The following is a 27,991-nucleotide window of genomic DNA, read 5'->3' as shown; positions in this document are numbered from 1 at the left end:
TCTTTCCTCCTACAAAAGGGAGCTTTTAGCTCCCAGGTACCAATCAGCTATTTCGTCACAGAGAAACTACCAAAAGTATATACAGGAAAGTGAAGTACACTGCAACCAACTGCTAGTGCATTTGATTAAAAGTTTTCTTCTCAGCTTTTCCTGGCAATCTTTAAAAACATAATAGGTTTCTGTTCCTCTGCTTGTTTTAAATAACAAAGCAAGCCCCCATATCTAGAAACACAATGTTACAAAAGCAATGTTAATTAAAGGTCAGAGTTTGGGGAAAAACAAAGCAGCAACCTGCCAAATTCTGCTGCAAAATTTCTTCTCATTTGTGGCTAACATCTGAACTTATACTTGGCGATGTATTAAAAACTGGGGCCATTTAACTCATCATTTATGTGTGTAGGAACCTTTGCCTCTTGCATTTATTCATTTATTTATTTTACTACGTAAAGCATTTAAAAATGTTTGATTTAGCCTTGAATTCAACATATTATAGGGAGAATAGCTACGTATTCTGATTTATCCAGGACATTGCTGGGTTTACACCTGTCCTGGAATAATTATTAACAGTGGCCTTTTCCTCTCAGAAGTGTGCTGGTTTGGATGATAAATTACATGTTCACCCTAATTATATGGTCCATTAGAGAGTTTTTTTTTTTGTTTTTCTTTCTGGAATGTACTTCTTTTTTTTGTCCCTATGACAAAAGGTCATTAGCCCTCCAAATTCACTTAAATATCTCCTTTCCTGTGAAACTTTCTCTGATACCTTCCCTCTCTATCCTGAAGCAGACTTTCTTTCCTCCAGAATGCCCTAGAACTTGGACATCCTTTATTCACACTTCCAGCATAGTCCTGTACTTCCACCTCCAGGCACTGACCCCCAAAGCACACTATTTGAATATGTAGTTTATTAATCTTTGAATACCTCAAACCTAGGATGGAACATTGCAGCTGCTTTAATGTAGTGGTTTAAACATCTTTCCTAGAGGATGTATTTTTCAGAATCCTAATATATACCCTAGTTCAAAGTAGACCTACCACGATGGAATCTTGGTTAGAAACTCTATAATAACTCATCCCAGGTAATTCCTGAGTCAACTCCTTGGACCCTGGAATTCACAGTTTGAAAAACACTGGGGGGGTCTGATGAATAATGCTATGTTTGATGAATGAATGGGCACACAAACTAAACTCTAAAACAATTTCCACTACGTTAATACTACCATCCTGTATGGGATGTCCCTTGCCCTCTGCCAATTTGAAAACTATCAATACCTACCTCAGTTCAAATTCCACTTCTGTGCCCCCCGGGTGACTCCAATTTCTTCCTCCCCTAAACTATGACACATGTGCCATATACTCTTTTGGTCTTTATATACCACTACATATTGGTTATTAGCTCAAGGTTTTCATCAATTAAATCTGAATAGAGGTAAAATAATATTTATAATATGTATGTAAATTATATAAAGGATCCCAAGACAATAAAGATCTGTGTTTAAGAAAAGGAATATTATTACTCTTGAAGTCTCCTATTTCCATTTTGTTTCCAATCACTCTTATCTCAATGGTTGATTATAATCTTGAATTTTGGCTTTTTCATTCCTTTGATTTTATGATTTTATCATGTATGTTAGTATCCTTAAACAACTACTCCATCTTACTGCCTTTGAACTTAGTAAATACGGGATTATAAACTTTGCATTCTTCTATGACTTGCTTTGTCTACTCAAAGTTACGTTCCTGTGACCCATCATGTTTTTGTAGCTATAATTCATTCATTTTTACTGTTGCATGGGGTTACCGTGTATGAATATGCCAGGTTATATTTATGTATGTTATTTATATTACGTTAAATTTGCTCTTCTAAATTTCTGTCAATTTGGTGGGTTTGAAAGAGTGTGTCATTTTAGTTTTAATTTGTATATTTTAATATACACTGATAATCTCTTTATATGATTAATGGATATTTGATATTCTTTTCTAAGAAGTATCTGATCAAGTCTTTTGGAAATGTTTTTATTAGGTTACTTGTTTTTTACTTTTTGATTTGTGGAAATTCTTTAAATAGTTTACATATTAATCCTTTGCAAATAATATGTATTAAACATATCTTCTCCCAGTTGGAAGCTTATAATTTTACCCATCCCAGTATATTCTGCTAAACAGAAATTCTTAATTTTAGTGAAGTTAAATATTTTCTTCTATGATTTGTGCTTATTTGTCATTATTGAAAAGTTTTTTCTTCCCTCCAAAGTCATAAATATGTATGCCTATTTCCTTTTAAAAGTTTTGTAAATTTCCCATGTTGGTCTTCTATTCACTTGGATTTGATCTTTGTGTACCCTGTGAGGTAGGGATCTAACTTCATTCCATTTTTTTTAAACACATGGATAATCCACTGTGCAGTATATATCTTCTCAATTTATTTCTAATATTGTCATGACTTTTAACTTTTCTTTTTTAATCTTCACAATACAGTATTGTTTTTATTATTTTTATTGTTTAGTGCAATTGATTTTTACGTGGAAATATTAACCTTTACCATTTGTGTTACTTATCATTCTTTCTTATATCTAAGACAGTACACCTGGGATCATTTTTATTCTGCTTAAAGTATATCTTTCAGCATTTTCTTTAGTAAGGATCTGCTGGAGTCAAACTTCAGTTTCTGTCTGTCTGAAAACACATTTACTTTCTTCTCCTTTTTAAAAAGTACTTCTGACATAAAAAAATTTGACAGCTAATTTCTCTCAGCATATTGAAGATTCTGTCTTCTGTCTTGATTTTTTTGTTGCTATCGAGAAGTCAGCTGTTGGTTTAATTGTCATCTCTTTGAAGGTTAGCTGTATTACAGCTTTGGCCTACTTTTATGATCATGTCTTAGGGTTGGTGTTTTGCTGTTTCTCCATGATAATTCTAGACAGGGCTTTACTTTTATTTGCACTGCTTGAAATTCACTGGGCTTACTTAGTCTGTGGCTTTGAATGTTTAATTAGCTTTGGGAAATTCTTAGCCTTTCTTTAAATATTGCCTCTGCCTCATTTTTTTTTTCCTTTCCTTATGGAACTCTGATTAGATATGTGTAAACGTTTTCTCTTAATCTCTTTTTTCTCTGTCTCTCTCTCTCATATTTGGATAAAGAGGAACACCTCTTTATCCATTTCTGCTGCTTTTAGATGATTTCTTCAGATATATCTTGCACTTTACTAATTCTCCTTTCAGCTGCGTCTCATCTGTTATTAAAACCACTTAACACCAAGGTTTGAAACAGGCAATTACTTTTGCTTTTAAGTCCTTTGGGAGGCAAGGTTACTTCTTATTACATTCATCCTAAGAATGGAGCCCTTGGGTCCCGGGTCTATTCTGGAAGGTGTTCGCATGTTAGACTCTCCTTCTGGTTGAGTCTAGGCTTTGTCTTGTGACCCCAGTGCCCTGTGAAACTGCAAAATCCAAAGCTGCAGTTCACATAGTTCTTCAAGGTGAAAATTGCTTTCAGTTTTCTGCTCTGGGTTCAAAACCCACTTACTAAGTATTTCTTTCTTTCCTGCCAGTTTATTGATGCATTTTTAAAAAGGTGTTTTAAAAAAATATGTTGTTAAGTAATGTTAAGGCTTTCAGTGAGATAGTCAATCAGGATATTTAATTCCTGGTACTGCCAGAAACAGAAGCTGGGTACTAAACTTTTCATGAGCACGAGCATCTCTTGAGCATCTCAGGATATCCAACGATGCCTATCTAAAAGCTCTTTCTGTAATCAGCACTCCGTAAGCATTTGTTGTTTAATAACAGAAAGTATATGCGTGAGAACACATGCTTTTAAGTTAACAAACCTGATATGAGGTTTTGGATTCCCTTTAACTTCACAAGTGAGCTTCACTTTTTTCTCCTCAGAGTCCAAAGGGAACATTACATGACTTGGTTCTTGAATGAAAATTGGGCCATGCAGTGTGTAGTCATCTGGAATAAGAAGAGAAAATGTCCAAAAATGAACATCTTCCAAATAGGGACAATGACAGGAAATAACAACAAAATGAAAATAAAAGAGGTAAACTAACAAAAAAAAGAGTAATACACAACACATTCGTTCCAGCCTCTGGATGAAATTTCCCATTGAAGAATAATCTTTGGAATTATGAAGTGGAGATATGGACTCTCCTATTTCATATCGATGACTTATTTTTACCAACAACTTCCAGACACCGAACGGCTTGGCATTCCCTTTTCTCTCCTCCACTTCTTATTGTTCCACCTGTCTTTAGCCCGGCCTTTTACTTTGTTCACATTTTGTGCCTCCTACGTGCCTTTTGTGCTGCTGTCATCCTGGAAGACTGTCTAATGTCACAAAGTTAGAATGTCTCTGCTCTGTAATGGGATACTATAGTTGGAAGCAAGCAATGATGATTTCGTAAATACATTAATAAGGAGAAGCAGCAGTGTACTGCTAAAATATGTACAAAACTTTCTTAAATTGGATATGCAGGTAAATAAAGAATAACCTAGAGTTAATGATTCTCAAATTATGTGTGGTAAATTAACAGTTTGGTTTTTTTCAACCTGTTATGGACCCACAGATGGATACTTGTGTAAGTATCACACAGCTGGGATTGACTAAGCACATGAGTTCAGTAATAACCAGACTGGTCTATACCAAGTTCAAAGAGGTATGAGTTTCTAAATTCCTTCTCTCAGTAACAGAAACCAAATGCATAAAACTTACTTTGTCATGGAGCAGCAACAAAGCTCAAAGAATGGAATAGTCCACAAACTAGATTTGAAGGAGCAGTGTAGAGTACATATGCTTCTATAGTAAACATATAATAAATATTGGTCAAAAGGCCCCTCACCACCCATACCACGAAGGTGGTTTTCATTCTTTACAATCGAGTCCCTTTTTTCCTAGAAGGCTTTTCTAGACCCTCAGGTCTTCCTTTAACCACGTGATTCATAAATTATATCCATATTTCTCTGTGGACACGTCTTTTTCTATTAAATGCATTTGTGCCTTTCTTTCCCCTTCTTTGGACTGTAAGCTCGAGAGCATGACTCTATCTTACCCGTTTTTGCATGTCTTGTAGTACTAACTACAGTAGCTTATACATCAAAGACGGTCAATAAGGATTTGTTCTAACTGAGGTATTTTTTCACTTTTTAATGTATTCAGTCAGCTGATTTAGGCACTGCCTAACAAATTCTGAGACAGAGGGCCAGGGTCTATGATGTAAAGTGATACTGAGTAGCACCCTGTAGCTGACAATCCATTTTCCCCTTATATGGATAATTCTGATGGCTGTGAATTTTAACTGCTATCCTGGAAAACCTTCAAAACCAGCTTTCTGTTGATAGGTGATAGGACGAGACTGAACTCATTCAGGTGAATCAGGACTGAGGAAAAAGAAGAAAGCCGATTTGGGGATCTAGGTGAAACATGGTAAAGTAATTTAAGTTTTTTTTTATCTTTATTGGAGTATAATTGCTTTACAATGGTGTGTCAGTTTCTGCTTTATAACGAAGTGAATCAGTTATACATATACATATGTTCCCATATCTCTTCCCTCTTGCGTCTCCCTCCCTCCCACCCTCCCTATCCCACCCCTCCAGGCGGTCACAAAGCACCACAGAGCTGATCCAGGCTTTAAAAACTCTGCATGTTCAGGTTGGGATAGAAGAAAAATTAAGGACACAAGAAAATCAAACAGAATTTTAGAGGAATGGGGACAGCCAATGACCTTGTTGAGAGAATAAGCAGGATATGGGTTCAGAAAGACTAGAAACTGAGATTCAACGCCTTGCGTCAGCTACTAACTCCATGACCTATGGAGAATCACCTAGTCTCTCTATGCCCCAATTTTCTCATCTATAAAATAACAGCGTTGGACTCACTCAGTGGTTCTATATTGGTTAAGGGTGAAAAAGAAGCCATGAAAACTTTCCCATAAACGCACTTGCACATACACATGATATTTGCATTCAAAGATGTCATGAATTATATTACCACCACCACCCTCTCTCCTCAGTCCATGTATACAATCTCAGGCTAATGAAGGAGTTAAACAAAGAAAACAGGATTTACCAAAGAACACACGGAGTAAAAGTACACAAAAGTATTTTTTTAAACACTGGTCATTTAAAGCTAGATATTTCAAAATCTGCATATTTACGTTTCAGATTTTCAATGACAGTTATTTTCAAAACAAATTTAGATACTGGTCATCAGTTAGCTCAATTCAATCTTGAAGAATTAGGTGAATTTTTAGCATATTTAGTTAAGTGACAAACATTACTCATCAAGATCACTAACACAGCAGCAGGTTTGGTAGATTTTTCTTTAAGAGAGAAATATATTTCTATTGTTGTCTCAATTCCAAAATTGTGTGTGTGTGTGTGTGTGTGTGTGTGTGTGTGTGTGTGTGTATATATATATATATATATATATAATATCAACCATCTCAGTTCATTGGTGTTCTCTGATTTGAATTTCATACAGAAATACACAGTCTGTTACTAGTAATTCCAAATAAGAATAAAACATAATAATGATTATCCAGGATGCAGCTGAGAGACTTTGGATTAACATCTGTACTATTTCTCAATGTATCCATGCCATATTTAAATAACAAAAAGGATATTTTTTCTGTGTATTTTGTAATAAGAATTCATAATAATGATGCTTTGCATTTGCTATAATTGACACATTTCATCTGAAGTTTTTATTTTCTCTTGGTTAACCAAGCTCACTGCCTAGAAATTAACATTAGCATAAAGGGACTAGCATTTCAGTTCTCATCTAAGGAAATCCACAGCCTTTCAAGCATGAACTATTTGGTTTCACAAAGATGGAGGGAGAGATTTTAGAAAGTTGCTATCCAGGTGTAGAAAACAGATATCCTAACTTTAATACCTTTAAGACCAGGGTTACCAATATTTTAAGAAAAATGAGTTAAAGAGTTGCTTTATTTCCCCCAAACCTTGAGGTGCCTGGGTTAAACAGCCCTGAGAGTGACATTCTCAAACGCAACACGGAGCATGACACCACTAAGTCTGTTCTATCCGTGTGTAGGAGCCACAAAGTGACTTTCCAGTGGCTTGAAGGTATACACAAAACACTTTGCATGTGCTATTTTCAAAGCTGAGAAGATTAACTTCACCCTTCCCTTTATCACAGTAAGCTGTCCTATGTAACTAGTGGAGTGGCCGTGATTTTTCAGCCTGTGAGGTAAAGGAGCATCTCAGAAAGCAACAGAGGAAAGGATTAATAAGCCAATACACCTCAATGTTGGTCTGTGGACCACCTGCATTGTAATTACGGCATGCTTATTTTTTTAAACCCCAGTCCAGACTGACTACACCAGAAAAATCTGGGGTCCCTGAATCTGCCTTTTAACCTGGTTCTCTGAGGGATTCTTTTGTACACTGAAATTTGAGAAGTACTAACACAGACCCTTCTGATCCTAGCTCTCCATTTCCTAACAGCAGAACACCAGCCAACACTGGCTTTACACCCACCCTTAGACTTTCTCTCTTAAGCAAAGTTTAACCAACAAATTCTTGTTTGAAAACATTTAGAGAAGGAATTTTAGCACATGTTTGGACTAATAGTTGAGAGGTAAGAAGCCAGGAACAGAAAACGATAAAACTGACCCACACAAAGAAAATGGGTGGACTTGTCAAACTCTGGGACTAAAGCTGTATAAAATAACCCTTAGAACACTCATAGTTGAACTCAAGAAGCTAATTGTGAGAACCCCCAGGGCTGCACCCCGTTGACAAAGAAGAGGCATCCTCAGGGAGACCCACTAGTCCACTTCCCTGTAGTAAAATCTTACCCTCACTTGATACACACAACATTCCTGCTATACCCACCCTTTATTTATATGTAATGAATCTCATCTTATTTAAATGACAGGCTGTTCAGATTGATGTTTTTACTTTGGGATTACCAATAGGGTGAAAAGTCACGGCGGTGCTCCCCTGCCTTGGAGAAGTTAGGGAAATGGGCTCACATTGTTTTTAGGGATCTCTCAGGAAAGGAGAAGGTAAGGATCTTTCATACTTGCGGGAAGTCTCAAAAATCATGGTTAAGAAGAAGGATGGGGGAAGCAGCCAGGTGGTCAGAAACCCAGATAGAATCTCATAGATTCCAGAGCACTGATCTCAGCCCCAGCTTGGGGGATTTAGTGCAAATGCCGATACTGGTACATCCTGGTTTCTGGGTTCTCCCCTCTTTGACAGCTAACTGCCAATCGGTCGCTAGGTTACCTCTAGCCCCACCACCCATGATCCCTAAACTCTATCCCACAGAAGCTCTCCAATTTTTATTCAGGGATAGTTTAAAAGAGAAGAGAGAATCTATGTTAAAGAAACCCTGCTTTCATGCTTCAATGAAGAGTGGGGAATGTTTGGATCTTCAGAAAAGAGTAGAGATTTCATGACCAGAAACTTATTTAGGTTAAAGATCAGGGTACTCTAAACCTTTCTCCCCTTTTGCTCAAATATTAATTTAAATAAATTTAATTTAAATGTAAAAGTTAATAAAAAGTTAAATAACTTTTAATTTAAATATTAAAAGTTACTGAAAAACATTGCTCTCAACCAGCAATTCTCAAACTCCTTTTCCCATTTGATTCTTCTCTTTTTAGAATCTATTCTGGGGAGAGATAAAACCAATGTTTGTCAGCCACCTTCTTCCTTTATCCTCCTGCAAGCAGCCCAGAAATAAACTGTAGTGCCAGGGCTACTCTTCAAAATTTTAGATTATTGAAAGAGATGCAGAGAATCACAGAATTTTAGATTAGAAGAGATTATTTATTCCTAAATGTATTTTCCCAGATCACAGACTAAAACTGTACTGCATCTGTAATAGAAAGAAAAATGATTTTCACCTAAGAATAAAATAATACTCTAAGAAAAACAGTAATAAAACAACATTGGACCACCAGATGTGAGTGAAATCACTGATGTCCCAAAGCTGCAGATAAAATAAGTGATAGCTAGATGTCACAATCTATCTGCAGCTTTGGGACATCATTGATTTCACTATTTTATTTTTTGAATTAATTTGGCCCATTTCTGCATGTCCCCAAAGTTCTCTCCCAGGCAAGCAGGATGCTGCTCAGTTAGGCTACCAGAAGCCAGACTGGGCTAAGGAATTGGAATGGATAGGGCCAGCATGAAGTTTTCTGAGACTGACCAGAGAAAAATAAGGCTGAATCTCAGGTGATAGTAGACTCAGGGAAGCAAAACAGAGGCCTGAGTATCAGGTCCCAGGGAATAAGAGTAGAGCAAACTCTGGATTCCAAGTGAAAGGTCAGCAAAAGATAACACGCATAAAGGAGCAAGTGAGAGGGGAGGTAGAGCTTACAGAAATCCACTGATGCTAAATATAGATTTTTTTTTTTTTTTAACAGGGATCTGTGAACAGTCCTAAAAGGTAACTGAGATGGGAAGGAAAGTCATTTAGCAGCTGAGCCATATTAGACAGCAGGGATGAATTCAGGGTAAATATTTCATAGAAGATAACTTAATAAAAAAAATAATCAAGCTATCTCCAAAATAATTATTCCTCAAAGTGTGGTCTAGTAACCTCATGCACCAATACCCCCTTACCTGGGGGTACTTGATAAAAGGCAGATTTCTGAGCTCCTCACAGACCAACCCAGCACCTCTGTTCATTACTGTGCATTCTGCAGCTGGAAAACTAGTACTTTCAATTACGAATTGAGCACAGATAACTTTCAGCCCTAGACCAATTAAGGACACCAATGAAGAAAAACAACCCCGCAGAGTTTTGTTCTGTGTGTGCTAGTTTTGTGTGCTAGATTACTCCGTAGCTACCATGTGGGATGGGGTAAAAGGTCGTGTTTTGCAAGCATAGCCCTTTGGTCAATGTGCTTTTCTTCCGCTGGAAATAGTTTTCATCTGTTGCAAACTCAGTGACACAACTCTGCTGGGAAAGGACAAAAATGCAGTACTATGATTTCATCCTAGAAAACTAAAAATACCAGATTCAATTCTACTTGTAATTGCTGTGGAGTTCCCAGGTGTCACACTTGAGGGTTGTTTAGGCCCTTCATCCTCACGGCAGGTAGAAAGTACTGCCATAGCAGCCAAGAATCTAGGACTATGATATACAGTCAATTTTCCTACAACATCAAATAGGTTGTTTGATTAAACACCTGGTCTTGTGCAGAAATGGCAACGATCTCATTTCAGGAAGCCAACTCTAGGAGACCTAATGCAGAACAACAAGGGCTTGAAATATAAGCTCAGAACATGAGACCATGGGTTTAGATGAGAGTTTTATCTGGGTCACATCTGGAGGGCAGGTGGACTGTTGCATTCGGCACGCACAGAAGCATCCTGACGCGAACCACAGAGGCTTTGCCGTGTTGTGTCTTTTACTCTGCATCCTGCAGAGCCCTTGACCAATCCAGAGAGTAAATGCTGCGTGTGTGTGTTCGCGGGTGTGTGCGTGTGTCTGTGTGTGTAATCAGGGAGAACAACGCTGCCTTATTGGATTGCAAAGCAAAGCCATGCCACGGGGGACAAGGAACGGGTAGTCCCGCTAAGCTGGTTTGTTGGGTGTGCTCCAGCGTCATGGTCACATTTCGCTTTTTCAAGGGGGAAGCCCAAAGGGGAGAACCAAATGTTCCAAGAAGGGCACACACAGGGCCCACTGTATCTGGCTGGCTGTGAGCCTTCTCCTCCAGCTTTTCTAATGATCATGGAAATTCGTTTTGGCTAAAAATCTGTAAGGTCAGCAGCATCTCCGTGGATCCAAATTACTCACAAAACGTATGGGCAATAACCTAAGGAAATTCAGAAACAAATGAAATACTGTAACAGTGATTTTCCAGAGTGTGAGAATTCCTTTAAAATTGAATAAAATTGAATCTACTGATCGGAGAAATGACTGGACAGCTGTCAAACGATCATTACAAATACGATTTACTGTTGTTCGTCTTTATAAAATAAATAGCAGGGGATGTTCAAAGGCCCCACACAAGGGCTTATGTGTGAAATTAGCCTACACACAGCATTTTTATTGAATAATTATTCCATTTGGTTCTATTTGGTTGTTCAGTTGAATGGAGCAAAGGCAAAACAGATACTAGAGGAGACAGACATTCCTACTTAAAGGATAACACATTTCTTTCATCCGTTCTTGCTTCCACCTTCCTTATTTATTTATTTTTTTAAGATATCTTTATTTTATTTTTTTTGGCTGCGTTGGGTCTTCACTGCTGCACACGGGCTTTCTCTAGTTGTGGCCAGCAGGGGCTACCCTTCGTTGTGATGCGTGGGCTTCTCACTGTGGTGGCTTCTCTTGTTGCAGAGCACGGGCTCTAGGCACATGGGCATCAGTAGTTGTGGTGTGCAGGCTCCGCAGTTGTGGCTCACGGGCTCTAGAGCGCAGCCTCAGTAGTTGTGGCACACAGGCTTACGTGCTCCGCAGCATGTGGGACTCTTCCTGGACCAGGGCTCGAACCCATGTCCCCTGCATTGGCAGGTGGATTCTTAACCACTGCACCATCAGGGAAGCCCCCACCTTCCTTATTTTAACTCCCTCAAATGAGCATTTTAAACAGCAAGCAACAGAGAAGTCTACTGACAGATGGTATATGTTTTGAAGGCAGAAAGTGAAAGAAAATCCAAACGAGAGGTGAACTCTTCTACTCTTTCTTTGTTCTCTGGTTAACAAAATGATGCCACTGCTATCACACATCATGTCACACATAATGAGGACCTAGTCGTACGTAATGCCAGAGCTTAGAAATGATGGGACGTGAGAAAGCATGAGGAGATAAAAGTGGCTCTGCTTAGAGAAATTCTATGTTGCTGGAGGAATGGTCTGTAGGAGTGGAAAAGAACAGCAAGGGGAGCTGTGTCGACACATCCTACTCTGACCTTGACCTCAAACTCTGACCCATTTCAGGGGCAATGGACTCATTACTCCTTTAAAAAAAAACAACAACAACTGGGAATTTGGGGTTGGTAGATACAAACTATTACGTTTAGAATGGATAAGCAACAAGGTCCTACGGTATAGCACAGGGCACCATATCCAGTCTCCTGTGATAAACCGTAATGGAAACGAATATTAAAAAAAGGAACGTATATATATGTAAAAGTGAGTCACTGCTGTACAGCAGAGATGGGCACAACATTATAAATCAACTACACTTCAATTAAACAAAAGTAATTGGGTGATTTTGATGTCAAGCCTCAGGTATGAAAAGAAAGATGACTTTTCAACAAATGCAAATACTGTGCAGCTCAACTGGAGGCAAAAAATGACCTAAGCTATGAAGCTATATATAGCTTAGCATGAATATTCACATTTTTTTGCTACAGAATTATAAATGTGTTTGATTATGGAGTGCTGACCCAGACTCAGCTGGGGATGTTACATAATACTGGGCATGTTTTGTGCACCATATTTCTTTTCTAAAATCAGAAGGATTCTTAATTATCAGACATTTTGACCCAGTTTCTGATCAGCATTCACAGGCCTATATACTATATGTCATTTCCAATGTTACATATAGAGGACATAGAGTGTGCAAAGAAGACACCATCCTGCCCTCATGGCAACCACCCTGCCCTCATGGAGTGTTTATTCTAGAAGGACTGACAGACAATCAGATAAGTAGAGCTAACTTTATATTTTTAATTAATAGACTTCATTTTTAGAACAAATTGAGCAGAAAGTACATGTTCTCATATATCGTTTCTCCCCTGCTCACAGCTTCTCCTATTATTAACATCTGAGAGGGAGGTGCAAAAGGGAGGGGATATGGGGATACATGTATACACATAGCTGATTGACTTTGTTATACAGCAGAAACTAACACACCATTGTAAAGCAATTATACTCCAATAAAGATGTTAAAGAAAAATCTTGCTTTAGTGTGGCACATGTGTTGTAACAAATGAGCCAACTGATACATTATTATTAACTAAAGTTCACAGTGTACAATAGGGTCCACTCTTTGTGTTGTGTATAATTCTATGGATTTTGGCAAAGGTATCAACATAAGATGTATGCACTATTACTCTATCACACAGTTTATTGTCCTAAAAACCTCTGTGCTCCACTACAGCTCTTTAATTTATATTCAAATATATTACTACTGACTCATGAGAACAAATAAGAGTATAAAACACATATGTATATAACTGATAGGTTTTGTCTAAAGAAGTCTAAATATCTGGTATATCTGGGTCGCTAATTCACTTACTATTGTCTCCCTAGTGACATGAGTATATAGTGAAAATCTATGGCTTTTGCCTGCTCAGAATCCATCTCTCCTCTCTAAGGTAAGAGCACTCCACCCTTTCTTTGGTGAACCACTTTCTCAAACTAGGTGGTCTGGATAGGCTAAAATCCTCTGTCCAAGTCAGGAGGAGGTAACCCAGGCCTGGCCAGTTAATATTCCATTTCCCTGACTAAATTATGGTTCCCATGCGTAAGATGTAAGTTTGGCTAATAATGCTATTCCAGAGCTTTTCATGAAACTACTAGGGCAAAAATCCCTTTTAGAGCCTAGAACTGCTTGGTGGCAAGAAGCGTGGAGCTTCCAAAGGTCCCCACATAGACAGCCTAAAAAAAATGAATGATGCCAAAAAAACAAGAATGAAGCTAAAACAAAACTGAAGGACGGAGGCTGACTGAGCTTTGATGATATCGAGATCTGGAGCCAGTTCTGTCCAAAGCAAGATTTATTCCTAAGATGCCCAGATATGTGAGCAAACGACTGCCTTTATTTAAGCCAATTTGAGTTGTTTTATCCGCTGCAGCTAAATGACCCCTAATTGAAACTGTATTCATAGAAAGTACGTATCAGTTTATTCATGGGTTTAATTCATGTTATTGGTCTTCTTTCTCTTCTTTCTATTTCCTTTTGACAATTGTCTACATGCACTTGTATGTAAAAATGCACACAAATAGGCTGTCGGCAATCTGGCAGGCAAAGATGTTCTCTCTGTGGACCTAAAGTTCATTTTTATGCCTCCACCTTCACCTGGTCAGTCCTATGATCAACAGCACCCTAGAAGTCTCCTCCTTTGAACTGCGCCTCTTCTGATTTCTGGATATGTATGAGCCCCAACAAAATAGGTCTTTCCCATGCCCTTCTCCATCACAGGACACTATTTCTAATTGGAAAAAATATATATATATAACTATATGTTAATCATTGCCCAAAGTCTTAGCTTCCAGCTGAAATTCATACACTTTAATGGGGGCCTTTTCAGAAGATCATTAACCTAAAACAGTGGTAATACTCCTAATGTGCTTTATATTCTTTGGGTGCAAAAAGACACTCCTGGGACACTTAAAAATTAATATAGAACTACATTCTTCTCCCCAAATTCTGATTAGATAGATTTGGAGGTGGGGCACAGGTATATGCATCTGAATCCTGCATGTCAGGTTATTCAGATGCATGTGTTCTACAATCATGAGTCACCATTTAAGAAAGAAAAATGGGGGGCACACCAGCAACCCTAGCAGACTGTTTCAAGCACCAGGTGGCTGCTACAGCTGGTAACCAACGAAAGAGAGCTCTTTCATTTGTGTAGCTCTCAAATCAAATGCTGGAAATGCCTCTCTTTTATGCCCTGGGTGAGTGGAGGATCTCCCAACCTACATGATAACAGGAATAAATTCTTCGGTGCAATAGGAGGTGTCAGTGATTATACCAGACCTGCTTTGGCCCCTGATGCTTTCCTTATCATGTATTAAGAATATTATCATCCAGATTTGTCCAAGCTTCTGCAGTTTCCCCAGCTCTCTCTCCAAGCCTCCCACAGCCAAAGTACCCTCCTTCTCAATGAAAAAAACTACAGCCAAAGGGTTGAGGTTGTCTTTTCTGCCCTCAGTCATAATTTCACACTTCCTTGGAGACCATCTGCTTTAAGCCCTTCTGGGGTGAACTGCTGGTGTTATTATCTCCTCAATGACACCCCAAGTTCCCCACTGCCTTCCCTGACAATAAGATGCCTGAACACAGAACACCTGCAGGCAGTACTTTCATGTTACATGCACCGTGGCTTTTCAAGGAATATTAATGAACCTTTGCACCTGTCTCTTCAGCAGCTGAGGTAACCCATGTCTGTCTTTCCTTAAATGTTTCAGGTTCTCAATTTGACACATACTGAATGCGTCAGTATATATATACACACACACGTACATGCACTGGGAAGCGTGAAAGGGAGCAATCTGAGACCTGTTCAAGCAAAAGTCTAACAATATATTTCAAAAGGAAAGATCCACTAAAGCTGAATTTCATATGCTTCTCTTTCTGGTGTGTAGGTACTTTAGTGATTTTGCATATCGTTGCTTAGGAAACAAGGCTGTCATTGTGTCCCTGATGAAGTTGGGGAGGAGAAAAAAAATAAGATTTAGTTCATGGCAGGCAGTGGGCTCCAGGCATGAGCCTTCGTGGTGGGACGTGGGTATGTTAATTGAAAGTTGGTAAGGAAACCCAAATCAGACTTAGGTTTTACCTCCCTCACTGACTGAATCCACAAGTCCTGCTAGAGAAGGATAAACATAACCGCAACCACTCAATTTAGGCAGAGATGTGTTCCGCTTTGGCAAAAAGATGCTTAGGAAATCACAAGTCAACTTCTACCTTCCCTTCTTCAAAAGGTAACACGTGTGCCTCCTATTTAGAAACACGCTGAATAATGAAAATAGCAACTCTCCATCATAATAAGGCCAGGCTCTGTGCTGAATAAAAATACTAAGTAGGCCTTGTCTCAGGCTACAACAACCCTACTGACAGGTCCTATGCTTCTCCTCACTTGCTGACGGAGAGAGAGAGGCCTGGAGATAACCCACCCTTATAATGGGTGTCAAAACAGGGATCTGAACCTGGTTTCTTCTTCTTAGAGCCCAGTACTCAGCGGCACTATGATATACAGTGGCAACTGCCCTCTGTATGTTACCCCCCAGCAAACAACAAAGGAGATTCTGATATGTTGAGTAAGAATGGTATCATTAAATGTGAATGGTTTCAGACTTTTAATCCAACTCCTTTTTCGAGGCAAGGAAACAAAGGTTTTCAGAGGTTAAGTGGGCACACAGATACTCAGTGATGGAGCTCGAATCAGAATCCTGATTCTCTGATTACTAGTGGAATTTTTTTGTAGTACCATAGGTTCCCTCCAGTTTACTATTTGGATAATAGTAGAATTAGTCCACTTTTACCTAGAAATATAGTGGAGAAAAATGACCAAGTCATCCCTTAGGGAAGGGGATAATCTATTTTGTCAATATTTATGTCTTGAAACTTCAGGAGAAAATAAGTGAAAGCCTGTTTCTTTTCAATAGAGAGCAGAAAGGATAAATGCATTCATCATATGCTATACTTGTTCCTAATTCTTTCAAATTACAAAGTTGTTCTTTCGGGGAATTACCAGCATATTGATGCACAGAAAGGATATTTTGTCCTAAAGTATCCTCTATAGAAAGCTTTGTAAAGGAGGGGATTCATAACCTTTCAAAACGACAAGCATAAAATGTGCATCTAATTACTGGCCATTCTGCCTTTTCTATGTCATTCTGTCTTAAGGTAGAGTGGCATGCATGCTGATTTGGGCAAACACAAAGCAAAAACTCCTTCTGTAAAGGGATAAATGGCAGTAAAAAAAAATGCCATTGACGTGAATTCACAGGCTTATCAAAAGAGGGAAAAACGTTTCCTTCGCTTTCCAAAGAAAACGTAAAAAGCATGTCCATTAAATTGTTGGGCGCTTTGAATAAGTCATCCACCTGTCTGCTTCATTTCACTGACAATTGATGCTCAAATTCCTTCCCATAGACCTGCAACCAGAGAGGAGGTGCGTGACCATGACCTTCTCTATAACAAAAATACCTGTTTGCTTAAGCAATACAGCAACTAACCAGGAAGTAACTGACGGGATACTGGATTATCATCTTTCACTCATTCAACAAGTATTTAATGATTCCCCACTATGCGCTAGACCATATTCAACACACTGACGATAGACAGGGAAGTAGATCAACACACTGCCCTAAGAGAGCTCATGTTCTAGATTGGGGAGGCAGACCCTAAGTAATTTATACAGTGTGTTGAAAGCTGATTACTGCCAGGAAGTAAAAAGAAGGGGCACAGAGTCCAGGTACGGTACTGCAATTTTATATAGGGCTGCCAGTGAAGTCCTTTATGAGAAGATGATATCTGATGTAAGGCTTGAAGGAAGTGAGGAAACAAACCAGGAGGGTACCTGGGAGATAAACACTGCAGGTAAAGACTGCAGTGACTGCAAAACTCCTGGGGTAGTGGGAAGGTACTTAGCGTAATAAACACTTTCCCACTTTCTCTCTCCCCACTCCCCGGTTCGCTGCTCTCCACCCCTCCACACACATATATATACACATATCCCCAGTGTACGTGGAGCCCGGGAACAGAGGGGACAGTAACAGGAGACAAGGAGGAGAGGTAGCAGCTATACCACCTATCAGAGCTTCCCTCTGCCATATTTCTGGCAGTTCTCCAACCTACACTGGGTAAGTGAAAGCAGGTATTATTGCTATATCCTCAGTCTACAGACAAACAAGGTAAGACACACAAAAAATCCACTTGAGGGACCCTGGTACTACCACGATGTTTCTTTTTCTCTCTCAAGGGATGCAAATGGAATTAGGAAACTGTAATTCTTGACCAATTTTCTTATGTAGAACATGCCAAGATCTGTACGTTACTTACAGTATAGGAATTAAAAGCATGGGCTTCAGACAATACTGCCCAGATTAAATCTCAGCTCTACCTGTGGGTAACCTTGAACAGTTGCTTAGATTCTGTGCCTCTGCTTCCTCATGTGTGAAACAGTAGCACATTTGTTATAGGGTTACCTGTGAGTGTTGAGTGCCTTAATATTTTTAAAGTGCTAAGAACAGTGCCTGGCACCTAATGAGTCCTACATAAGGAAGGAAACACAAAATGTCTACAAATTCCCTGTTTCAAGTCTCTGATTTGGGGAGGGGAGTATTGGAAATACAAAGGAGAGAATGAACCCTGTCCTCTGCAGTCCGGATGCAATAACAATTTTCTGAATGTAAATCGCCAAGGACATAAATTTTTTTTTGCCTCAAGAAAAGTAGTAAGGTGGGTCAGCACATATTGCTCCTCTTATCCCCCTGCCCAACCAAATTAGTAGTCTGGATGGTTCGATAAACACTCAAGTATGAGCTGCACACAACCCATCTTTAATCTTCCCCCAGGTTTCTGAATGAATGATCCAACATTCAGGCTTAGAATACTTGTCTAAATCAAAGAAGGTCGTCTTCAGAAAGGGCTGAAAAGAATACGGGCAATGTCCCTGTTTAAAAGGGAATAAAAGAAATATAAATCCCTCTGATTGGTTTCTATCTATTGATGTCACAGCATTTCTATCCCAACGACATCAAAAAAAGCAAAGTACGATGTGGAACAAAATTAGGAGACATGTCTATTTTTGGCAGGCAATAAAACATCCCCACCAATGAAACAACCTTTCTTTCTGCTCCCCATTCTGTACACTCTGATACTTAGCTACCCAGATTATGATGATACTTTATTTACTTGCATATTGACTGTAAGTTCTTTCAAGATAGGAACTTCAGTCAATGGGGTCTTAGTTGCCCAGACTTTATCTTCCTTTCTGACGTGCTGTTGATATCTAAACCATCTCTAACGAATGAGATAGTGAATGAAGGAAACAACTTGCCAATGATTATAAGGTGGTATGTAGCAGAACCAGGGTGGAAAACTAAATATCCTGATTGCTTGTCAAGTACTATTTACAACAGAACTTGGTGCTTCTGGAAGATCTTTTGAGAGACCTAGATAAGGCTCATTCAATAAAGAATGTCAATTTTTGAATTTTCTATGAAAAGTCTGTTTCTAATGATCTTCTATAGAGGTCACTCTATAGAAGAAATCCTTTCCATTCATTCATTCATCCACTCATTCATACGATGAGTTTCTTCTGAGCATCTACTCTGTTCCACATGCTGAAGATACAATAATGAACGAAGACAGATAAGGTTTCTCCTTTTGTTCATTAAACATCTATTCACCACCGACAAGTTGATGCTTAGTAACTTAAACAAACAAGCAAAACATAAAACAAAAAACCTGATGTGGACAGGCCTAAGGCATCATCTAGTCCAGTAACTGGTTCTTATCATTTTCTGAGTCACAGAACATATCGATAAGAAGGTAGAGAGGAACTGATATCTACACAAACTTTTACATAAAATTTTGGGGGTTCCCAGACAGACTTCCCTGAAGACCATCTATGGATTTCAGGTTAAAATCCCTGATCCAATCTGGGTCTATCATTTCATACCTTGTGTGTGTTCATGCGCGTGTACGTGCATGTGCACGTGTGTGCGTGTGCGTGTGTCTAAGCTTACTTTAAAGACACAAAATAAATGTTTAGCTCATATTACAAACCTCATAGCAAAATATTAACTATAGCTAAGTCTCTAGGGTATTTCAGAGGATTGAGAAGTTGCAAAAGTGAAAATAAAATGTTTTAAGTGGTAGGGAAACAATAATTAGAGAGAATTTGTTCTCTTTTAGTAACAAAGTAACAAGAAAAAGTATTTCAAAAAGTACAACTCCCGTTGAAGTCTTCTGTACCCTCGGGAAATCAACAGTGAACTACTGGTTAAAGTGTAAGTTAATCTCACGAAAAAGACTGAGTGAAATACAACTATTTTGCCTGGGTAATAACTGCTCTCAAATGAGGAGGAACCATTCATTACCAAACTTTCGGGATCTTGACCCAAAATGCATCCTGAAGTAGGATTTGAGCAATTGTTAACATTTCCTCAGAGATAATTCAGGAGTTGGCAGTTGACAGTTGAAAGGCTTTTACTCTTGGCAAAATTTCCAGCATGTAACTGAGGGATTTATAAGCCTTCCACAGATAATTACTGAAATGTGTGAAATACTTGGCCAATACACATAGGGGATTCAGTGTGCTATCAATACAGCAAAAGCTACAGGGTCAGAAAAAATAACCATGAAAATACACGCTTTTGGCGAAAATATAAATGAGGCTATTTTGGTAAACTGAAGAAAGGCCAGTGATGATGGGAAGGTATGACTATTAAAACATAATAATTATAGCCAACCTTTATGAAGCACTTAAAATATCATGGGCCCCAGAACATCAGAAAATATTTGCAAATCATATATTTGATAAGAGGCTGGTATTCAGAATATGTATAAAAACTCGTATAACTTAACAATGATAAGAGAAACCAATTTAAAAAAAATAGGCAAAGGATTTGAATGGACACCTCTCAAAAAAAGATATACAAATGGCAGATAGGCACACAAAAAGATGTTCAACGTCACTGGACACTAGGGAAAGACAAATAAATGAGGTACCATTTCACACCCAGTAGGTGTTATACATATTTAAACAAAAAATAAAATAGAAAAAGTCAAATGCTGACAAAAATGTAGAGAAACTTAAAACTTCAAATATTGCTGGTGGGGATGTAAAATGGTGTAGCTGCTATGTAAAATAGTCTGCAGTTGCTCAAAAAATTAAGTGACCCAGAAATTCCACTCCTAGATGTATACCTATGTCAGAGGTCTCCAAAGACACCCCAGGTTCAATGATCTGCTAGGAGGACTCACAGAACTCAGCACATAGTAGGACTCACAGACAGGATTCATTACATCACAGTGTAAAAGGTTACGGAGCAAAATCAGCAAAGGGAAAAGGCACATGGAGTGAAGACCAGAGGAAACCGGGGACAAGCTTCCAAATTCCTCTCTCAAATTGACTCACACAAAAGCAATTCATTTTGAATACACCTGTGAAATGTTGTCTAACAGGGAGATTCATTTGAGATTCAGCCCTCAGAGAGTTTTTATGGGGCACTGGTCATGTAGGCAGCCTCTGCTCGGCACATACCAAATTTCCAGATTCCCAGAAGGAAAAGGGGTATCCAGCATAAAACATATTGCTTGTATAAGCAGTTTAGGAGCAGTAAGGCATTCTTATCAGTTAGGGTAGGGCAAAACCTACAAAAATGTGGGTTCCCAGATGCTAGTCAAGGGCTAAACTTTTATGTCATCCTTTCCAACAGAGCAGGCAGGACTGCTAAGTTACCTCTTTTCTGTGCAATACCCAAGAGAATTGTGGTGACAGTTGCATACACTGTGAATATACAAAAACCCATAAATTTTGTACTTTAAAATCATTACAATTGTGAGTTCTACCTCAAATGAAAAATAAAAACTTAGCAATGGTAAAAGAAGATATGTCTATTTGGTGTACTAGACATAATTGATGTATTAAAAATGTAATGAGGACTGCTATGGACTAAACTGTATTCCCCGCCCCCCCACACACAATTCACAAGAAGCCATAATCCCCAGTGTGGCTGTACTTGGAATAAGGAAGTAATCAAGGTTAAACGAGAGTAGAGCCCTAATCTGACTGAATTAGTGCCCTTATAAGGGGAGACACCACGGAGTTTGTGTTTTCTCTCTGCCATGAGAGGACACAGCAAGAAGGTAGCTGTCTGCAAGCTAGGAAGAGAGCCTTCACCAAAACTGAATCAGCCAGTACCTTCATCTTGAAATTCCCAGAATCCAGAATTGTGAGAAAATAAATTTGTGTTATTTAAGCTACTCACTTTGTTAAAGTAATCCTAGCTAAGACGGGACTATGCGATATACTTTACATAAAGTATGTCACTTAATTTTCTTAAAACAATGCTGTGAGAGAAACTCTATTCATGTTTCCTTTTTACATAAAGCCTTAAGAAGATTAATTTGCTCAAGTAGCAAAGCAGAATTTAAAGAAAGGTTACCCGATATTAAAAATCCATGTTCCATCATACTCTATACTGCCTCAAACTATAATGATACTGTGAAAAAATTTCCAAATTACGAGAATATATAATATAAAATAGGCTCATGTTTTAAAATTTCCTTTGTATATATAACTTACCCATTTATGCATGTATTTTCACAATTCCTTTTCCTTTATTATATTTCTTTTCGATAACCACTTCCTTCAGAAACACCCAATTCCATGTTGGGCACACAAAGGCAGTGCTTCATTCTTCTCTTGTTGGAAATCACCACTCAAAGCAACAAGCAGCATGTAAAAAGGAAGTGAAAACTCTATCCCAGACAAAAACAGGAAATATCTATGGAAATCTATGGAACATGATACAGTTGATTCTTGAACAACATGGAGGTTAATCCATGTATAACTTATAGGTGGTCCTCCGTAACTGATTCCTCCACAACCGTGGGTTCAACTGATAACAGACCTTGTAGTACTATAATATTCACTATTGAAAAATATCAGAGTATAAGTGGACCTGTGTAGTTCAAACCCAAGTTGTTGCAGGTAGCAGAGGGCTGCCAAATCTCTTGGAGTCACCTAGGAATTCAGAAAGGTCCTGAAAGAACCTGATAATCTCAGACAAAGCAACAGAGTACAGCTCTCCAAAGCAAGTTGCCCAACCAACAGTAACTTGTTTGGAATAAAAATATGTTTTTATGGACTGAGACCAAGGGTATTCTGGAACTGGTTTTGTAGAAAATCTCAAGAAACGAGGAAGGTGAGAATGAACATGAAATCACACAGAAAACATATATATGCCAAAAGTTATGTTTTGGCAGCAGAAATGACTGTATTTTGAGCATCACTATAGGTATTGATCTCTGTTGGCTAGAGAGAATTAAAACCTAAAAAAATATGACAAAGATAAAACCTTGAGACAAAAGGAGAACCCTTGCTGTATGGAATACAGTACTGGCTTTTTACAGTACTAAGTGGTTAATAAAGAACTCACCCTATTCAAAGACGGGTAATGTAAAAAAAGAAAACAGCACAGAACATATTGAATGAATTAAAAAAAGGAGAAATGGAACAGCAAAAGTAAATGGCAGAAAAAAGAACATGAACCCAAAATACACTGCCACAGAACAGATGAAATGTGATCAACTATATTATCGTATATTAAATATCTTAATAAAGCAATAACCTTATAAAAGATACACTGGTTGCAGAGATTCTAAAGCTCAGGGAAATAAGGTGTGACATCAGAAGAAGAGGAATATAAGCTCAAGCACAAAGATGTGGGATATGTTAAAACCATCATGGACACAAAAATGAAATTAGAAATTCTACAAAGGAGAAAAGGCATTGTTAATATAATAATAGATGGAAGATGGAAAGGAAAACAATGAGAAAATGAAATAGAAGTGAGTTAAGAACTGAAAAGGAAAACCATGAAAATAATAAGATTTATGGTTACTGAAGTATAGCACTTTCAACATGTGCTTAGTTCATACCCTTATGGAAGAGAACTGTAACACTGAAACAAGCCAAATGATTCAAAGATGTAAATAATAAAAAAAAAACCTTCGTAAGTAAAATTAAAGTAAATAAATATAAAGGTAAAAAGCATTACATGTCTCAGAAACAATTGGCCCAGAATAATGAACACGGATATGTAACAAAGTACAGTATAGTCACTAGATAACCATAAAAAAAAAAAAAAATCCTTTAAGCACTGAAGCAAATCATTTAGAAAGAAAGTCTGCTTCAGACTTCTCTAAAGCAACATTTAACGTGAGACACTGAAGACATTTATAAACACCTTAGAGAAAAAAGTGTGATCACAGAATTTTATACGCAAACTGTCATTTGAATAACAACACAAAGATATTTTAAAATGTGCATAATGCAGGAAATCTACTTTTCATAAGCCTTTCTTGAAGAAACCACACCAGTAGCCAAATGACAGAAAAATTGAGAAGATACCACAAAAGGACTAGAGGTGAATATTGAATCCTTATAATTGCAGGGTTAATACTAAAACAAATGAGAAATTATACACAACAGAATGAAATGTCACAAACCTGACAATGCAAATTCTATAACTATCAAAATTTGGCAAAGGGGGGAAAAAGTGGGAGGTAATGGAAGTACACAGATTTCCTCATCTTTTATGTTCAAAAGATATTATTTAAAGGTAGTAAGATGTGAACATTAAAAGATATAAGGAAACTATATAAAATTATGTAACATTAAAATGAGACATTGGAGGGGACAGTGGGAAGGAATCAAGAGGCAAAAATTTAGTAATTCTACTACTGTTCACAGTAGGGAGTCAAAAAACACTACCTTAAGAAATGAATGATTAATTACATCGTATAGCATTATCACCATGAAGATAATTACCACACCCACATATCAAAATAAATATACCTACCAAAAATAATCATCAACTACATGTGGAAATATTTTTTAAAATGATAAAAACGGGGCTTCCCTGGTGGCGCAGTGGTTAAGAGTCCGCCTGCCGCTGCAGGGGACACGGGTTCGTGCCCCGGTCCGGGAAGATCCCATATGCCGCCTAGCGGCTGGGCCCGTGAGCCATGGCCGCTGAGCCTGCGCGTCCGGAGCCTGTGCTCCGCAACGGGAGAGGCCGCAACAGTGAGAGGCCCGCGTACCGCAAAAAAAAAAATAAAATAAAATAAATAAAATGATAAAAATGGGTACCATATCAAAATATGACAATAAAAGCAAACAATTATTTTATGTGAAAGAAATATTGAAAGATACTCCCAGTATGAATCACAAAGCAAAGTCTAATGACTTCCTAAATAAAAGTGTCACGACTTGTTAAAAATTACAGGATGGGCAAACGTATACTCAACAAATGCAAGTATAAAGAAATCAGAGGAGACCATATTAGTCGTAGGCAAGGCAAAACAAATGAATCAAAGGAGAAATCCTTACAAGGATAAAAGCTCCAGCCCACAAAGAAGACATTGTTGTTATTAATACATCTAAAAAGAACAGCAGCAGCATTTACATGGAAATAATGTAGGAGATACAGGGGAGAAATAGACTAAAACAAAATCATACTAGGAACCATTGATTTGTCTCTTTCACTCTGTGACAGTTTAAATGGGGAAAAAATTAATTAGATAGGATTTCTAAATGAAATAATTCTAAGTCATATCTACTTGAGATAGATAGATCTATATCTATATAAAAAAATACGGCCAACAGAGCAATGAACTTCTTTTTATGTGCCATCCATGTAACAGGTGTAATTGACCATAGTAGTCACACAAACTAATAAATTTCCAAATAAAATAATAGACTAATTACAAACTAGAAAAAAAACACTTGAAAATTTAAAACAATCAGTGATTAAGGAGAAAATTAAACTGAAAACTGGGGAATATTTTCAGAATGACATAGTAAAATATCACACAAAACCTATGATTCAACAAAAGCAATGCTTAGAGGAACCCATGTTGTTTAATATAATGAAATAAGTATGTACGTAAAAAGCAAAGTAAAAGAACAACAACTAAAAATGAAGGGAAGAGAAAAGTAAAAATCGATCATAGAATAGAATAATGGCTCAATTCATCTAATTTAAAGAACCTATAAAAGACTTAAATGGTTAAACAATCTTATACAAGAAAAGAATAGAAGTCCAAAAACACCAAATAAAAAATGAAAAGCCACGAACACAAAGCAGAGAAAATTAAAAGAATCCAAAGAGATTGTCTCAATTCTATGCAAACAGATGATCAGTAGGAAAATATTAATGTTCAAAACTAACTCTAGGGACTTCCCCTGTGGTCCAGTGGTAAAGAATCCGCCTTCCAATGCAGGGGATGTAGGTTTGATCCCTGGTTGGGGAATTAAGATCCCACATGCTGCGGGGCAACTAAGCCTGCATGCCACAACTACTGAGCTCGCATCCCTCAACTAGAGAGCCTGCGTGCTGCAAACTACAGAGCCTAGGCACTCTGGAGCCTGTGTGCCACAACTAGAGAGAGAAAACCTGCACGCCACTAGAGAGAAGCCCAGGCACCACAACGAAAAAGAAAGGTCCTGCATGCCTCAACGAAGATCCCTCATGCCAAAACCAAGACCTGACGCAGCCAAAAAAAACCACAAAAAACACAAAAACCCAAAAAACTAACTCTAGAGGAAGTAGAAAATCTAATTAGGTCAGTTAGCTGAGTAGACAGCTGTCCAAGAGCTATCAAAGAATCAGACACAGATGGATTCACAAATTCCACAAACATTTAAGGCGTCCAAAGCTATTTAGCAGTTCAGAAGCTAATAAAATGAAGAATTATTCTTCTAAATTATTCTTCTAAATCCTGAGAAACATATATACCATAATTCAACAAAAATAGCTTGCTCTCTGTCTCTCTTCCTCCTTCCTGCCCTCTTCCCTCCCCTCCTTTCCTGCCCCCCCCAACATACACACACACCAATCTCACTTTTGACATTCTACTAAATTCCAGTTAGATAAATGTGCAGATAAGAATAATATGTATTCTACTTCCCTTAATTTCAAGGTTACCTTTGAACTAGTTTAAAACTAAATTCATACTATATTCCCTTGGGTAAAAATGGGGACTTTGACTGACCTTCCTCATTTGAAACTGTATTCAGAATGTTTAAGTTTTATACATGACATGTATAAAGGACTCCATAAAATCCAGAACATAGAGCAGATGAATGGCAGCATTTAACAACAAACAGGGGTCTAAAGCACTGATTATTTCAAATTGAATTCTGTATAAGTAAAATCATGGCTCACCAAGCCAAACCTCCATGAAATCTGATGCTTGGAAGAGGGCTAAGAAATATTTAGCTGAATCTGATTCTTACTGTAAAGGTTCCTTTTTATTCTGAGGTCACAATTATGTAATTTAAGAGCCACATCTCCTCTGTAAGAGGCCTTATCATTATTTCGTTTAGGTTGTCTTATTATGTGGTACTAATTTCATCTAATTAACCACTCACAAATTGAACAGATCAAAATTGCTCAGAACTACAGCAATTTTCTTCTTGACTAAACAATATACCATTGTCAAAGAAGATTAACAGGTAGATTCACAATGTTATTTTTGCATTTTTATCTCTGCTTTCTTCTACATAAAAACACAAAGCTAAATCTGCCACAGGGATATGGATGCAAGGAGGTGATGGAACTCAGTAGAGGAATGAAGGAAATAATATGTATATACAGTATAATAAAGTTTAGGAGAATATTTTGATCTAGGGTCATTTTCTAATGATAATTTTGTTGATTTGAATATATAATCTTTGTCTATATATAGGAGAAGCCTTTACGAAATCTATGAAGATTTCTCTGTAAAGTTTATGAGCACTTTTAATTACAGCAGAATCTTTGTGCTACGGGACGAACATTTGAGATCTGGATTTCTGTAAGTGATCCCAAAGTTCCACCTCACATCTTGTGATTCTGCTGAGGCACCATTTTAAACTGGAACCCTTGAGAGATCAGTAAGCAGATTCAACACTCACTCACCATTGCCGTGTGGCTTTTCTAGCAACTCATCATGCACAGAATAAATACAAGGTTTAGACTAAACTTCATTTCCTTGTAGAAAAAAATGCCACCCCGAAGTCATGCTACTAGGTATTTGTGAATTTAGAGATTTCCATGTGTCAAAGGTCTCCTCAACCTTAATAATATATTCTATTAAGAAGTGTGTTTTATAAAAGGCCATGGTTTTCCCCAATAATCTGAGTACTGTCAATTGTTTTCCATGCATTTATACTATTTAACCTCATCCTCTATCAAACCTCCTACCTCAACACTGGGACTGGACATCAGGCTGCCCTCTTGGTAATTACTCTGGCCTGCTCTCTTGGTGAAGACTGATCCCTATAATAGCGTTTTCTTTAGGGCTGAATACTTGTTTCACTTGGCTTTGTCTTTGGACTACAGGTCCCATGCCTTTGGCAACGTGGCCTTACACCACAACTGAAAGTTAAAAGATGTTATCTTCTTCTCAAACTCTCAGGTTCCTTTTTGGCATAGCATCTAATTCCCTGGCAGTCCAACGAGTGATGAAATGTCTCTAGTCTGAACCCTTCCTCACTTGGCTGTTCACTACATAGAGCCCGGCCATTTCCTAGGGCT

General features: G+C 37.9%; 1 protein-coding gene across 1 annotated transcript in view; it reads right to left on the bottom strand.

The window, feature by feature from the left end:
* The window catches only part of CNTN4 (contactin 4), a 959,269-nt gene that overhangs the window by 324,463 nt on the left and 606,815 nt on the right, over window positions 1–27,991 (bottom strand). Inside the window, exon 5 of the mRNA XM_060022925.1 lies at window positions 3,831–3,957. Within this exon, the coding sequence (XP_059878908.1) occupies window positions 3,831–3,957 (127 nt within the window). The remainder of the gene's footprint in view (window positions 1–3,830; window positions 3,958–27,991) is intronic.

The sequence above is a fragment of the Delphinus delphis genome, chromosome 10 (genome assembly GCF_949987515.2).
Source record: "Delphinus delphis chromosome 10, mDelDel1.2, whole genome shotgun sequence".
Classification (NCBI taxonomy): domain Eukaryota; kingdom Metazoa; phylum Chordata; class Mammalia; order Artiodactyla; family Delphinidae; genus Delphinus; species Delphinus delphis.
The sequence above is the reverse complement of the archived record's forward strand: the minus strand, read 5'-3'. Positions and strand labels throughout refer to the sequence as shown.